Source organism: Oncorhynchus keta, chromosome 25 (assembly GCF_023373465.1).
Source record: "Oncorhynchus keta strain PuntledgeMale-10-30-2019 chromosome 25, Oket_V2, whole genome shotgun sequence".
Lineage (NCBI taxonomy): Eukaryota > Metazoa > Chordata > Actinopteri > Salmoniformes > Salmonidae > Oncorhynchus > Oncorhynchus keta.
The window spans coordinates 39,333,986-39,351,011 of NC_068445.1; the positions used below are offsets into that span (position 1 = coordinate 39,333,986).

At 45.7% G+C, this 17,026-nt stretch overlaps 1 protein-coding gene across 1 annotated transcript in view; it reads left to right on the forward strand.

Moving 5' to 3' along the window:
- LOC118357973 (endosomal transmembrane epsin interactor 1-like) overlaps window positions 1-17,026 on the forward strand; it is a 75,342-nt gene extending 58,316 nt beyond the window's left edge. The window contains exons 8-10 of the mRNA XM_052479308.1: window positions 7,980-8,183; window positions 9,037-9,359; window positions 15,973-17,026. Coding sequence (XP_052335268.1) covers window positions 7,980-8,183; window positions 9,037-9,359; window positions 15,973-16,326 — 881 coding nt within the window. The 3' untranslated portion in view covers window positions 16,327-17,026. The remainder of the gene's footprint in view (window positions 1-7,979; window positions 8,184-9,036; window positions 9,360-15,972) is intronic.

The following is a 17,026-nucleotide window of genomic DNA, read 5'->3' on the forward strand; positions in this document are numbered from 1 at the left end:
GTATCCCAGTGTACTCTTATAGTTACTGTATTCCAGTGTACTGCTATAGTTACTGTATCCCAGTGTATTGCTGTAGTTACTGTATCCCAGTGTATTGCTATAGTAGCTGTATTCATTGTACTGCTATAGTTACTGTATCCCAGTGTACTGCTATAGTTACTGTATCCCAGTGTATTGCTATAGTTACTGTATCCCAGTGTACTGTATCCCTATAGTTACTGTATCCCAGTGTATTGCTATAGTTACTGTATCCCAGTGTATTGCTATAGTTACTGTATCCCAGTGTATTGCTATAGTTACTGTATCCCAGTGTATTGCTATAGTTACTGTATCCCAGTGTATTGCTATAGTTACTGTATCCCAGTGTATTGCCATAGTTACTGTATCCCACCCAGTGTATTGCTATAGTTACTGTATCCCAGTGTATTGCTATAGTTACTGTATCCCAGTGTATTGCTATAGTTACTGTATCCCAGTGTACTGCTATAGTTACTGTATCCCAGTGTACTGCTATAGTTACTGTATCCCAGTGTACTGCTATAGTTACTGTATCCCAGTGTACTGCTATAGTTACTGTATCCCAGTGTATTGCTATAGTTACTGTATCCCAGTGTATTGCTGTAGTTACTGTATCCCAGTGTATTGCTATAGTAGCTGTATCCCATTGTACTGCTATAGTTACTGTATCCCAGTGTACTGCTATAGTTACTGTATCCCAGTGTATTGCTATAGTTACTGTATCCCAGTGTACTGCTATAGTTACTGTATCCCAGTGTATTGCTATAGTTACTGTATCCCAGTGTATTGCTATAGTTACTGTATCCCAGTGTATTGCTATAGTTACTGTATCCCAGTGTATTGCTATAGTTACTGTATCCCAGTGTATTGCTATAGTTACTGTATCCCAGTGTATTGCTATAGTTACTGTATCCCAGTGTATTGCTATAGTTACTGTATCCCAGTGTATTGCTATAGTTACTGTATCCCAGTGTACTGCTATAGTGACTGTATCCCAGTGTATTGCTATAGTAGCTGTATTCTATTGTACTGCTATAGTTACTGTATCCCAGTGTATTGCTATAGTAGCTGTATTCCAGTGTACTGCTATAGTTACTGTATCCCAGTGTACTGCTATAGTTAGCTGTATCCCAGTGTATTGCTATAGTAGCTGTATTCTATTGTACTGCTATAGTTACTGTATCCCAGTGTACTGCTATAGTAGCTGTATCCCAGTGTACTGCTATAGTAGCTGTATCCCAGTGTAGTAGCTGTATTCTATTGTGCTATAGCTGTATCCCAGTGTATCGCTATAGTAGCTGTATTCTATTGTACTGCTATAGTTACTGTATCCCAGTGTACTGCTATAGTAGCTGTATCCCAGTGTATTGCTATAGTTACTGTATCCCAGTGTATTGCTATAGTTAGCTGTATCCCAGTGTATTGCTATAGTAGCTGTATTCCAGTGTACTGCTATAGTTACTGTATCCCAGTGTACTGCTATAGTACTGTATCCCAGTGTATTGCTATAGTTACTGTATCCCAGTGTATTGCTATAGTTACTGTATCCCAGTGTATTGCTATAGTAGCTGTATTCTATTGTACTGCTATAGTTACTGTATCCCAGTGTATTGCTATAGTTACTGTATCCCAGTGTATTGCTATAGTTACTGTATCCCAGTGTATTGCTATAGTTACTGTATCCCAGTGTATTGCTCTAGTTACTGTATCCCAGTGTATTGCTATAGTTACTGTATCCCAGTGTATTGCTATAGTTACTGTATCCCAGTGTATTGCTATAGTTACTGTATCCCAGTGTATCGCTATAGTTACTGTATCCCAGTTTATTGCTGTAGTTACTGTATCCCAGTGTATTGCTATAGTTACTGTATCCCAGTGTATTGCTATAGTTACTGTATCCCAGTGTATTGCTATAGTTACTGTATCCCAGTGTATTGCTATAGTTACTGTATCCCAGTGTATTGCTATAGTTACTGTATCCCAGTGTATTGCTATAGTTACTGTATCCCAGTGTATTGCTATAGTTACTGTATCCCAGTGTACTGCTATAGTTACTGTATCCCAGTGTATCGCTATAGTTACTGTATCCCAGTGTACTGCTATAGTTACTGTATCCCAGTGTATTGCTATAGTTACTGTATCCCAGTGTACTGCTATAGTTACTGTATCCCAGTGTATTGCTATAGTTACTGTATCCCAGTGTATTGCTATAGTTACTGTATCCCAGTGTATTGCTATAGTTACTGTATCCCAGTGTATTGCTATAGTTACTGTATCCCAGTGTATTGCTATAGTTACTGTATCCCAGTGTACTGCTATAGTTACTGTATCCCAGTGTATTGCTATAGTTACTGTATCCCAGTGTATTGCTATAGTTACTGTATCCCAGTGTATTGCTATAGTTACTGTATCCCAGTGTATTGCTATAGTTACTGTATCCCAGTGTATTGCTATAGTTACTGTATCCCAGTGTATTGCTATAGTTACTGTATCCCAGTGTACTGCTATAGTTACTGTATCCCAGTGTATCGCTATAGTTACTGTATCCCAGTGTATTGCTAGTTACTGTATCCCAGTGTATTGCTATAGTTACTGTATCCCAGTGTATTGCTATAGTTACTGTATCCCAGTGTATTGCTATAGTTACTGTATCCCAGTGTATTGCTATAGTTACTGTATCCCAGTGTACTGCTATAGTTACTGTATCCCAGTGTATCGCTATAGTTACTGTATCCCAGTGTATTGCTAGTTACTGTATCCCAGTGTATTGCTATAGTTACTGTATCCCAGTGTATTGCTATAGTTACTGTATCCCAGTGTATTGCTATAGTTACTGTATCCCAGTGTATTGCTATAGTTACTGTATCCCAGTGTATTGCTATAGTTACTGTATCCCAGTGTACTGCTATAGTTACTGTATCCCAGTGTATTGCTATAGTTACTGTATCCCAGTGTACTGCTATAGTTACTGTATCCCAGTGTATTGCTATAGTTACTGTATCCCAGTGTATTGCTATAGTTACTGTATCCCAGTGTATTGCTATAGTTACTGTATCCCAGTGTATTGCTATAGTTACTGTATCCCAGTGTACTGCTATAGTTACTGTATCCCAGTGTATTGCTATAGTTACTGTATCCCAGTGTATTGCTATAGTTACTGTATCCCAGTGTATTGCTATAGTTACTGTATCCCAGTGTATTGCTATAGTTACTGTATCCCAGTGTATTGCTATAGTTACTGTATCCCAGTGTATTGCTATAGTTACTGTATCCCAGTGTATTGCTATAGTTACTGTATCCCAGTGTATTGCTATAGTTACTGTATCCCAGTGTATTGCTATAGTTACTGTATCCCAGTGTATTGCTATAGTTACTGTATCCCAGTGTATTGCTATAGTTACTGTATCCCAGTGTATTGCTATAGTTACTGTATCCCAGTGTATTGCTATAGTTACTGTATCCCAGTGTATTGCTATAGTTACTGTATCCCAGTGTATTGCTATAGTTACTGTATCCCAGTGTATTGCTATAGTTACTGTATCCCAGTGTATTGCTATAGTTACTGTATCCCAGTGTATTGCTATAGTTACTGTATCCCAGTGTACTGCTATAGTTACTGTATCCCAGTGTATTGCTATAGTTACTGTATCCCAGTGTATTGCTATAGTTACTGTATCCCAGTGTATTGCTATAGTTACTGTATCCCAGTGTATTGCTATAGTTACTGTATCCCAGTGTATTGCTATAGTTACTGTATCCCAGTGTATTGCTATAGTTACTGTATCCCAGTGTACTGCTATAGTTACTGTATCCCAGTGTACTGCTATAGTTACTGTATCCCAGTGTATTGCTATAGTTACTGTATCCCAGTGTATTGCTATAGTTACTGTATCCCAGTGTATTGCTATAGTTACTGTATCCCAGTGTACTGCTATAGTTACTGTATCCCAGTGTACTGCTATAGTTACTGTATCCCAGTGTATTAGTTACTGTATCCCAGTGTATTGCTATAGTTACTGTATCCCAGTGTATTGCTATAGTTACTGTATCCCAGTGTGCTATAGTTACTGTATCCCCTGCTATAGTTACTGTATCCCAGTGTATTGCTATAGTTACTGTATCCCAGTGTATTGCTATAGTTACTGTATCCCAGTGTATTGCTATAGTTACTGTATCCCAGTGTATTGCTATAGTTACTGTATCCCAGTGTATTGCTATAGTTACTGTATCCCAGTGTATTGCTATAGTTACTGTATCCCAGTGTACTGCTATAGTTACTGTATCCCAGTGTATTGCTATAGTTACTGTATCCCAGTGTACTGCTATAGTTACTGTATCCCAGTGTACTGCTATAGTTACTGTATCCCAGTGTACTGCTATAGTTACTGTATCCCAGTGTACTGCTATAGTTACTGTATCCCAGTGTACTCTTATAGTTACTGTATCCCAGTGTATTGCTATAGTTACTGTATCCCAGTGTACTGCTATAGTTACTGTATCCCAGTGTACTGCTATAGTTACTGTATCCCAGTGTACTGTTATAGTTACTGTATCCCAGTGTACTGTTATAGTTACTGTATCCCAGTGTACTGTTATAGTTACTGTATCCCAGTGTACTGTTATAGTTACTGTATCCCAGTGTACTGTTATAGTTACTGTATCCCAGTGTGTACTGTATCCCAGTGTACTGCTATAGTTACTGTATCCCAGTGTACTGTTATAGTTACTGTATCCCAGTGTACTGTTATAGTTACTGTATCCCAGTGTACTGTTATAGTTACTGTATCCCAGTGTACTGTTATAGTTACTGTATCCCAGTGTACTGTTATAGTTACTGTATCCCAGTGTACTGTTATAGTTACTGTATCCCAGTGTACTGTTATAGTTACTGTATCCCAGTGTACTGTTATAGTACTGTATCCCTGTTATAGTTACTGTATCCCAGTGTACTGTTATAGTTACTGTATCCCAGTGTACTGCTATAGTTACTGTATCCCAGTGTACTGTTATAGTTACTGTATCCCAGTGTACTGTTATAGTTACTGTATCCCAGTGTACTGCTATAGTTACTGTATCCCAGTGTACTGCTATAGTTACTGTATCCCAGTGTACTCTTATAGTTACTGTATCCCAGTGTACTGCTATAGTTACTGTATCCCTATAGTGTATCCCTGCTATAGTTACTGTATCCCAGTGTACTGCTATAGTTACTGTATCCCAGTGTATTGCTATAGTTACTGTATCCCAGTGTACTGCTATAGTTACTGTATCCCAGTGTACTCTTATAGTTACTGTATCCCAGTGTACTGCTATAGTTACTGTATCCCAGTGTACTGCTATAGTTACTGTATCCCAGTGTACTCTTATAGTTACTGTATCCCAGTGTACTGCTATAGTTACTGTATCCCAGTGTACTGCTGTTGTTACAGTGAAAGTATTGCTATATATATCCCAGTCAGATGAATGGGACATAACCTTGCCCTGTCATCAAAGATAGATTCCCCCACTGACAGTTATTTCATCAATGTATTAAAATAACATTTATTTCAGTCTCATGTGTTACATTCACCAGCCCCACTGTCTTTCTAGCTCTCACAAACTCAGTCTGTTTGACACATAGAGCTTGGAACAGGAAATCTGATTTCCTTTCTGTAATCACTGTGAAAGGTGCCGTTTCATACAGGAGTGTTATGCAGCGTTAAGAGTAGAGAGACAAATATTTGTCAAAATGGAGTCGATTTCAACGTGTCATAACTTATTTTGGGCGGAAGGCAGATTTTGGAACATTGTCAAACGACCCACTGGGCCCAAACTGGTTGAATCAGCGTGTAAAACTGATTTGATTTGCAAAAAAAGTAATCAACGTAATATTCTACTTTTATCCGAAATCCAAATGACATGGTGTCTTTTTTTTGTTGTTTTCACATTGGATTCACGTTATTCAACCAAATGGTAAATCAAAAAACCTAAACCCCTTGATGTCAGTGCCCTGTGGGAAAGCGTTTTCTAGAACCATCTCAACAGTACAACACACACCACTGATAATATTCTCAATACTGCTTCTGTAACATTCTAGTAGTAGTTTCTAGATCACCCAGTCAAGTCTAATCACAATGTATTTAAAGTGCCGACTCAACACACAATAACAGTACGGATCATCAACAAGATTCAGCCGCCGGCCAATTCTTTATTGAGCGGATGGTCCGGGGGTCCGGAACCTATTAAAAACATATTTTTAGACTGCAAATTGACTGCAAAGAGCACCAAAAAATAGAATATTTGACTAAAACATAATCATTTCGAACCTTGAACAATGCCCTGAGTAGGGTGCCGTCGTTCGGATAGTCGTTCAGACTCCCTTGGCACTCCATGTAAGAGCTTTATTCCAAACCTGGCCACATTCCGTCACGGCCACCTAATCATCCCCCTTATTCCTAATTGGCATATATCACTCCTCACCTCTCCAACTGATAAAACCACCCACGGGCCTCCAGTTGGGGAATCCTGCTGTACAGGGTCAGTGATGTATCTCTCAGCCTAGTGGTAGGAGCGTTGGGCCAGTAACCGAAAGGTTGCCGGATCAAATCCCTGAGCTGACAAGGTAAACATCTGTCATTCTGCCGCTGAACAGGCAGTTAAACCACCGTTCCCCGGATGCTGTGGATGTTGATTAGAGCAGACCTCCTGCACCTCTCTGATTCAGAGGAGTTAAATGTGGAAGACACATTTCAGTTGAAGGCATTCTGTTGTACATCTGACTAGGTATCCCCCTTTCCTTTCTGTTGTATAACTGACTAGGTATCCCCCTTTCCTTTCTGTTGTACAACTGACTAGGTATCCCCCTTTCCTTTCTGTTGTACAACTGACTAGGTATCCCCCTTTCCTTTCTGTTGTACAACTGACTAGGTATCCCCCTTTCCTATCTGTTGTACAACTGACTAGGTATCCCCTTTCTGTTGTATAACTGACTAGGTATCCCCCTTTCTGTTGTACAACTGACTAGGTATCCCCTTTCCTTTCTGTTGTACAACTGACTAGGTATCCCCCTTTCTGTTGTACAACTGACTAGGTATCCCCCTTTCCTTTCTGTTGTACAACTGACTAGGTATCCCCCTTTCCTTTCTGTTGTACAACTGACTAGGTATCCCCTTTCCTTTCTGTTGTATAACTGACTAGGTATCCCCCTTTCTGTTGTACAACTGACTAGGTATCCCCTTTCCTTTCTGTTGTACATCTGACTAGGTATCCCCTTTCCTTTCAGTTGTACAAATGACTAGGTATCCCCCTTTCCTATCTGTTGTATAACTGACTAGGTATCCCCCTTTCCTTTCTGTTGTACAACTGACTAGGTATCCCCCTTTCTGTTGTACAACTGACTAGGTATCCCCCTGTCCTTTCTGTTGTACAACTGACTAGGTATCCCCCTTTCTGTTGTACAACTGACTAGGTATCCCCCTTTATGTTGTACAACTGACTAGGTATCCCCCTTTCCTTTCTGTTGTACAACTCTTTCCCAGGGTCAGAGGAGACCTCACAGAAGGTCAGATCTACAGGGACTTCATGATCAAACACACCTGGAAGGCTCACTTTCTCACCTTCTGAGGTCACAGGTTTTGTTGTGATAGAGATGGAGCTTTGGGTGTGACCCTGGTATAATATGTCACCCCACACTCCAGAGAGAGGAAGGAAGAAAGAGTTAATGTGGTGGAGGAGAGGAGCAAGACAGACGGATGGAGAACGTATAGCTCTTTACATTACAAATGTCTCTAAGGAGTTTCCTAAAGATAGTGTGCAGGAAAAAGGTTTATATTTTGTTTTGCCCCTCTCTCTCCCTCTACCCCTCTCCCTCTACCCCTCTACCTCTACCCCTCCTCTTCTACCCCTCTCCCTCAACCCTTCTCCCTCTACCCTTCTACGTCTACCCCTCTCTCCCCCTCATCTTTGTTGTTCCTGCGTTTCAGATGCTGGTCCCCAGACGACGGTTGTTCCAGTGCCCCCGTCTCCCCAATATCACCCCTCTCCCCAATCTCCTCCCTCCCCCTCCCTGCACCAGGCCAGACCTCCCCAGGACCAGGGTACTCCTGTGCCACCCATTAGGAGGTCTCAGCGCCAGAGACCCAGACGCTCTAACAGTGACCCTGTCCTACTGAACCTGGCTGCCAAAGGTGAGACAGGGTCTCACACACACACACACACACACACACACACGCACAGTGGCTCTAATAGCCAAAGAGTGACGCTGCTGGACCTGGCTGCCAAAGGTAAAAGAGGATCACATAAACTGTATAGTTCTGGAACAGTCGGTCACTTAATCTACAGCCTCTGCATCTGTCAGCAAGACACATTTGGATCGCTGTATCTGTGTGTGTGTGTGTGTGTGTGTGTGTGTGTGTGTGTGTGTGTGTGTGTGTGTGTGTGTGTGTGTGTGTGTGTGTGTGTGTGTGTGTGTGTGTGTGTGTGTGTGTGTGTGTGTGTGTGTGTGTGTGTGTGTGTGTGTGTGTGAGTGTGTGTGTGAGTGTGTGTGTGACCTCCCTCACAGGGATATCAGAACTGTTGTTTGCTAAACTGCAAAGCACAGTTTACTAATGCTTCCAACAGATGTCCCACTACATGCAATTCTACAGACACACTAACCCCCCAACCCTCTCTCTCCCCTCTCTCCCACCGCTCTCTCACCTATCTCTCTCCCTCTCTTTCTCCCTTCTCTCCCATCCATCTCTCTCCCCCTTTCTCTCTCTTTCCTTTCTCTTCCACCCCTCTCTCCCCCTCTCTCCCACCTTTCTCTCTCTCCCTTCTCTCCCACCCCTTTCCCATCCATCTCTGTCCCCCTTTCTTTCTCTCTCCTTTCTCTCCCCCTCTCTCCCACCTTTCTCTCTCTCTCCCTTCTCTCCCACCCCTTTCCCATCCATCTCTCTCCCCCTTTCTTTCTCTCTCCTTTCTCTCCCACCCCTCTCTCCCACCTTTCTCTCTCCCACCTATCTCTCTCCCCTTCCTCTCTTCCACCCCCTCCTCCCTCAGTCTTAAGCTGTGAAGCAGCCACACAGACCACCGAGGTCTCCACCCAGACTTCCAAGTCCGCCCTGGCCTCCCAGTCGTCCCGGCCCCAGACGGTGGCTCTCCGGCGGGGTGGTAGAGGCCAGCGGCGTCCCCGGCCCTCCTCCATGGTGGACTACCAGAGCTACAGACACACCCAGCAGCTGGTCAGCAGGTTTCTAGAGCAGCCGGCCCACTGCAGCCTGACACCCGAGGTCCAGGAGCTGGTGGACAGCATCCGTAGCGTGCTGCGCTCAGACCAGGAACACATGGAGGAGGCCGTCCGCTGTGCCAGCTTCATAGAACAGGTAAAGAGGCTACATAGAGGCTACATAGAACTGGTAAATAGGCTACATAGAGGCTACATAGAACCGGTAAAGAGGCTACATAGAGACTACATAGAACTGGTAAAGAGGCTACATAGGGTGATTTTATTTCCGCCCCCACACCAAAAAAAGAAGACTATAACAACACCAGCAAATCAGCTCCAAGTGATTTTAGTTTTGGAAAGTATTCCCACACGTAATATTGTACATGTGATCATATACAAATGTAAGCAAAGTTTGAAATTATTACGTTTTAGTCAAATAAATTCAGGAGTAAACATGTGCTTAACAAGTCACATAATAACTTGCATGGACTCACTCTCTGTGTGCCCCACGCATGCAATTATCTGTAAGCAGTGAATTTCAAACACAAAGCCATGGAGGTTTTCCAAAGAAGGGCACATACTGGTTGACGGGTACAAATGAAAAAAGCAGACATCCCTTTGAGTTATTAATTTCACTTTGGATGGTGTATCAATACACACAGTCACTACAAAGATACAGGCTTCCTTCCTAACTCAGTTGCCGGAGAGGAAGGAAACTGCTCAGGGATTTCACCATGAGGCCAATGGTGACTACAGTTACAGAGATTAATGGCTGTGATATGAGAACAGAGGACGGATAAACAGCATTGTAGTTACTCTACAATAGAAACCTAATTGACAGAGTGAAAATAAGGAAGCCTGTACAGAATAAAAATATTCCAAAACATGCATCCTGTTTACGACAAGGCACTAAAGTAAAACCGAAAAAAATGTGGTAAAGCAATTAACTTTATGTCACGAACCAGGGTTATATTTGGTGCAAACACAACACATTACTGAGTATCACTCTCCATATTTTCAAGCATAGTGGTGGCTGCATCATGTTATGGGTATGATTGTAATTGTTAAAGAATGGGTCGTTTTTCAGGATAAATAAGAAACAGAATGGAGCTAAGCACAAGAAAAATCCTAGAAGTAAACCTGGTTCAGTCTGCTTTCCACCAGACACTGGGAGATGAAATCTCCTTTCTGCAGGACAATAACTCAATACTCAAGGCCAAATCTACATTGGAGTTGCTTACCAAGAAAGATAGTGAATATTGCTGAGTGGTCGAGTTATAGGTTTAACTTAAATCTGCTTGGAAATCTATGGCAAGACTTGAAAATGGTTGTCTAGCAATGATCAACCAATATGACAGAGCTTGAAGAATGTTGAAAAGTATTATGGGCAAAGAATGTACAAGCCAGGTGTGTAAAGCTCTTAGAGACTCACCCAGAAACACTCACAGCTCTTAGAGACTTACCCAGAAACACTCACAGCTCTTAGAGACTTACCCAGAAACACTCACAGCTCTTAGAGACTTACCCAGAAACACTCACAGCTCTTAGAGACTTACCCGGAAACACACACAGCTCTTAGAGACTTACCCAGAAACACACACAGCTCTTAGAGACTTACCCAGAAACACTCACAGCTCTTAGAGACTTACCCAGAAAGACTCACAGCTCTTAGAGACTTACCCGGAAACACACACAGCTCTTAGAGACTTACCCAGAAACACTCACAGCTCTTAGAGACTTACCCAGAAACACTCACAGCTCTTAGAGACTTACCCAGAAACACTCACAGCTCTTAGAGACTTACCCAGAAACACTCACAGCTCTTAGAGACTTACCCAGAAAGACTCACAGCTCTTAGAGACTTACCCGGAAACACACACAGCTCTTAGAGACTCACCCAGAAACACTCACAGCTCTTAGAGACTTACCCAGAAACACTCACAGCTCTTAGAGACTTACCCAGAAACACTCACAGCTCTTAGAGACTTACCCAGAAACACTCACAGCTCTTAGAGACTTACCCAGAAACACTCACAGCTCTTAGAGACTTACCCGGAAACACACACAGCTCTTAGAGACTTACCCAGAAACACTCACAGCTCTTAGAGACTTACCCAGAAAGACTCACAGCTCTTAGAGACTTACCCAGAAACACACACAGCTCTTAGAGACTTACCCAGAAACACTCACAGCTCTTAGAGACTTACCCAGAAACACTCACAGCTCTTAGAGACTTACCCAGAAACACTCACAGCTCTTAGAGACTTACCCAGAAACACTCACAGCTCTTAGAGACTTACCCAGAAAGACTCACAGCTCTTAGAGACTTACCCGGAAACACACACAGCTCTTAGAGACTTACCCAGAAACACTCACAGCTCTTAGAGACTTACCCAGAAACACTCACAGCTCTTAGAGACTTACCCAGAAACACTCACAGCTCTTAGAGACTTACCCAGAAACACTCACAGCTCTTAGAGACTTACCCAGAAACACTCACAGCTCTTAGAGACTTACCCAGAAACACTCACAGCTCTTAGAGACTTACCCAGAAACACTCACAGCTCTTAGAGACTTACCCAGAAACACTCACAGCTGTAATCACTGCCAAAGGTGATTCTAACATGTATTGACTCAAGGGTGTGAATACTTATGTAAATTTGATATGTCTGTAGCTACATAGACAAGATAGTGGTTACATAGACCAGGTAGAGGCTACATAGACCAGGTAGAGGCTACATAGACCAGGTAGAGGCTACATAGACCAGGTAGAGGCTACATAGACCAGGTAGAGGCTACATAGACCAGGTAGAGGCTACATAGACCAGGTAGAGGCTACATAGACCAGGTAGAGGCTACATAGACCAGGTAGAGGCAACACTGTTTGGTTTTTCACACTCCATAGTTTCCCGTGTGTATCAAAAATTGTCCACAACCCAAAGGACACCCAGCCAACTTGACACAACAAGTGGGAAGCATTGGAGTCAACAAAGAATTCTTTTCGACACCTTGTAGAGTCCATGCCCTGCCGAATATTGAGGCTGTTCTGAGGGGGTGCAACTCAATATGAGGAAGGTGTTCCTAATGTTTTGTATACCCCATGTATACCTCACATGCAGCCTGTAATATGACTAAGGAATTAGCCTAATAAAATATTTATCTGACTCCATAAAGATAATTAAAATATGCATGCAAGCATTAGGCAATGAGTCGGTGTTGACTAGCAAGAATTGGTCTGAGAGTGTCTATATCAAAGACAGATATTTAATAGCATTGTAAAATGAATGGATTCACATACAAGGCATAAAATGTAACTTACAAGCATTACAAATCATTAGTCTAGGCATGATCAGAGAGGGAGAGAGACAAGGAAACTATTTCACAAGGCCCATAGCTCATGGGAGAGGCAGAGAGAGAGAGAGTGTAGGTATCTCACCAGCGTGGGTCAGGAACAAATAAGAGAAAGAGACAATGAATTTAACATCTGATAGTTTGGATTCAAAATATGAGTTGTTGACCAATCGCATGACTGTAAAGTTAAGCTCCAATCAGGTATCAGACCTTCAGGATGTAATCACAACAGAACCTCTACTACCCAGAGATGTGACATGAGAGGGTTGGCAAGATAACACAGATAGACGTGCTTCTACACCTGCATTGCTTGCTGTTTGGGGTTTTAGGCTGGGTTTCTCCCTCAGCCCGTTAGAGCGTCACCTCGCTCTTCCTCCTCTCCCTCAGCCCCTGCTACAGCGTCACCTCACTCTGCCTCCTCTCCCTCAGCCTCTACTAGAGCGTCACCTCGCTCTGCCTCCTCTCCCTCAGCCCCTGCTACAGCGTCACCGCGCTCTGTCTCCTCTCCCTCAGCCCCTGCTACAGCGTCACCTCGCTCTTCCTCCTCTCCCTCAGCCCCTGCTACAGCGTCACCTCGCTCTCCCTCCTCTCCCTCAGCCCCTGCTAGAGCATCACCTCTGCCTCCTCTCCCTCAGCCCCTGCTACAGCGTCACCTCGCTCTGCCTCCTCTCCCTCAGCCCCTGCTACAGCGTCACCTCGCTCTCCCTCCTCTCCCTCAGCCCCTGCTAGAGCATCACCTCTGTCTCCTCTCCCTCAGCCCCTGCTACAGCGTCACCTCGCTCTGTCTCCTCTCCCTCAGCCCCTGCTACAGCGTCACCTCGCTCTCCCTCCTCTCCCTCAGCCCCTGCTACAGCGTCACCTCGCTCTTCCTCCTCTCCCTCAGCCCCTGCTAGAGCATCACCTCTGCCTCCTCTCCCTCAGCCCCTGCTACAGCGTCACCTCGCTCTCCCTCCTCTCCCTCAGCCCCTGCTACAGCGTCACCTCGCTCTTCCTCCTCTCCCTCAACCCCTGCTTGAGCGTCACCTCGCTCTCCCTCCTCTCCCTCAGCCCCTGCTACAGCGTCACCTCGCTCTCCCTCCTCTCCCTCAACCCCTGCTTGAGCGTCACCTCGCTCTGCCTCCTCTCCCTCAGCCCCTGCTAGAGCGTCACCTCGCTCTGCCTCCTCTCCCTCAGCCCCTGCTACAGCGTCACCTCGCTCTCCCTCCTCTCCCTCAGCCCCTGCTACAGCGTCACCTCGCTCTCCCTCCTCTCCCTCAGCCCCTGCTAGAGCATCACCTCTGCCTCCTCTCCCTCAGCCCCTGCTAGAGCGTCACCTCGCTCTCCCTCCTCTCCCTCAGCCCCTGCTACAGCGTCACCTCGCTCTCCCTCCTCTCCCTCAGCCCCTGCTAGAGCGTCACCTCGCTCTTCCTCCTCTCCCTCAACCCCTGCTTGAGCGTCACCTCGCTCTGCTTCCTCTCCCTCAGCCCCTGCTACAGCGTCACCTCGCTCTGCCTCCTCTCCCTCAGCCCCTGCTACAGCGTCACCTCTGCCACCTCTCCCTTAGCCCCTGCTACAACGTCACCTCGCTCTTCCTCCTCTCCCTCAGCCCCTACTAGTGTGTCACCTCTGCCTCCTCTCCCTCAGCCCCTGCTAGAGCGTCAACTCGCTCTCCCTCAGCCCCTGCTAGAGCGTCAACTCGCTCTCCCTCCTCTCCCTCAGCCCCTGCTACAGCGTCACCTCGCTCTTCCTCCTCTCCCTCAGCCCCTGCTAGAGCATCACCTCTGCCTCCTCTCCCTCAGCCCCTGCTACAGCGTCACCTCGCTCTCCCTCCTCTCCCTCAACCCCTGCTTGAGCGTCACCTCGCTCTGCTTCCTCTCCCTCAGCCCCTGCTACAGCGTCACCTCGCTCTGCCTCCTCTCCCTCAGCCCCTGCTACAGCGTCACCTCTGCCACCTCTCCCTTAGCCCCTGCTACAACGTCACCTCGCTCTTCCTCCTCTCCCTCAGCCCCTACTAGTGTGTCACCTCTGCCTCCTCTCCCTCAGCCCCTGCTAGAGCGTCAACTCGCTCTCCCTCAGCCCCTGCTAGAGCGTCAACTCGCTCTCCCTCCTCTCCCTCAGCCCCTGCTAGAGCGTCACCTCGCTCTCCCTCCTCTCCCTCAGCCCCTGATAGAGCATCACCTCTGTCTCCTCTCCCTCAGCCCCTGCTAGAGCGTCACCTCGCTCTGCCTCCTCTCCCTCAGCCCCTGCTAGAGCGTCACCTCGCTCTCCCTCCTCTCCCTCAGCCCCTGCTACAGCGTCACCTCACTCTGCCTCCTCTCCCTCAGCCCCTGCTACAGTGTCACCTCGCTCTGCCTCCTCTCCCTCAGCCCCTGCTACAGCGTCACCTCGCTCTGCCTCCTCTCCCTCAGCTTTATCAGCTCTGGTTAATAAAGTAGCTTTTCTGCTGCTTCCATCACTCTGATCAGACCAGGTCTGGATCTGACCAGGTCAATACGGGACGGGTCTAGTTGTCCTCGGGTCCGTTCGGAATGGGTCTTTATATATACATATAAAAAAAAAATATTTATGCATATTGGGTCCGGATGGGAAAGCGCCAGGTCCATTTCCGGAACGAGTCCTACTTTTTGGACGCGTGAAGGTCTCTAGGCTACATAGAACACTGTGCTAGCTACATAGAACACGGTGCTAGATACATAGAACACGGTGCTAGATACATATAACACTGTGCTAGCTACATAGAACACTGTGCTAGCTACATAGAACACTGTGCCAGCTACACAGAGCACTGTGCCAGTTACATAGAACACTGTGCTAGCTACATAGAACACTGTGCCAGTTACACAGAACACTGTGCCAGCTACACAGAACACTGTGCCAGAACACTAAGCCAGCTACATAGAACACTGTGCCAGTTACATAGAACACTGTGCCAGCTACATAGAACACTGTGCCAGCTACATAGAACACTGTGCCAATTACATAGAATACTGTGCCAGCTACATAAAACACTGTGCCAGCTACATAGAACACTGTGCCAATTACATAGAATACTGTGCCAATTACATAGAACACTGTGCCAGTGACATATAACACTGTGCCAGCTACATAGAACACTGTTTCAGCTACATAGAACACTGTGCCAGTGACATAGAAACTGAGCCAGCTACAGAGAACACTGTGCCAGCTACATAGAACACTGTTTCAGCTACATAGAACACTGAGCCAGCTACATAGAACACTGTGCCAGCTACAGTACATAGAACCCTGTGTAGAGAAGTGGAAAACGGATGGATAGGAAAGTAGGGGGGGTGAGGAGAGAGAGAGGGGAGGAGAGGGGGTGAGAAGGATTAGTAGGTCAGGAAGACAGGACAAGAAGAGATACATTTGGGTGAACTATCCCTTTAAACTGCACCTTTTCTCCTCTCCTCCTCTCTCTCCAGGTGATCACAGTATCAGAGACACCAGTTGGAGCCCTGCCCCAGCCCCTGTCCCTCCCCAGGGGATGCTCCAGACCCCATGTCCCCATCCTGGACTGTTCCTCCCGGACCCTCCCCCAGCCCCTCCGGAAGAGGCCCGGCCTGCTGCACCTGCGGAGTTGTGGAGACCTCAGCACCTTCACCTGGGCAGAGCAGCAGCCACTAGAGGCAAGGCAAGGTGGTGGGTCTGGCTTCAAGTCCTGGTCTAGAGCGGGTTCTAGAGTAGGTTCTAGGTCAACGTCACGGGCGGGCTCACGTCTGGATCATCACGAACGCCCCCACAGTCTCATAGGGGTGTTTAGAGAAACAGTGATCTGATGGAACCCTCTTCCCATCCGAACACTCCCCGAGCACAAACTGATGGCAAGGTCCACTGGGGGAAACACCTTATTGACTCCAAGGAAAAGGCGCCCCCTGGCGGCGAGGTTTGGGACTGCAACTGCTAAACCTTGTGGGGAAAAGCCATTCTAAAGAACTTTGAAACTGAGTCCCACAGACTGCAAGTACTAGCCTTTAGAAGGGCTGTGTGTGTGCAGCTGCGTGTGTGTGTTGTGTGCCTAAGGTGTGTGTGTGTGTGTGTGTGTGTGTGTGTGTGTGTGTGTGTGTGTGTGTGTGTGTGTGTGTGTGTGTGTGTGTGTGTGTGTGTGTGTGTGTGTGTGTGTGTGTGTGTGTGTGTGTGTGTGTGTGTGTGTGTGTGTCTGCTGCACTAACACTGTTGAAGTGTATGTACAGTGTGTAGTGTTGTCTGTACACTGTTGTTTGCATTGTGAAAGAGGTGACCTGGGAATCAAAGGTTTCAAAATGGTCTCCAAATATTTCCATTAACAATTCTGTGTTACAAGCTATTATAAAATGATTGGCTGTACATATGTCAGCACTGAACCCTACCTGCATGTGAGAGTCTATGGAAGGCTCTCTCTCTCTATACTTCACTATCTGCCCAGTGCCTTAAATAAAGCAACGTGGAATGTTCCATATAAAATGTTCAGTATTTAATTAAACTGGCCATGCACTATGA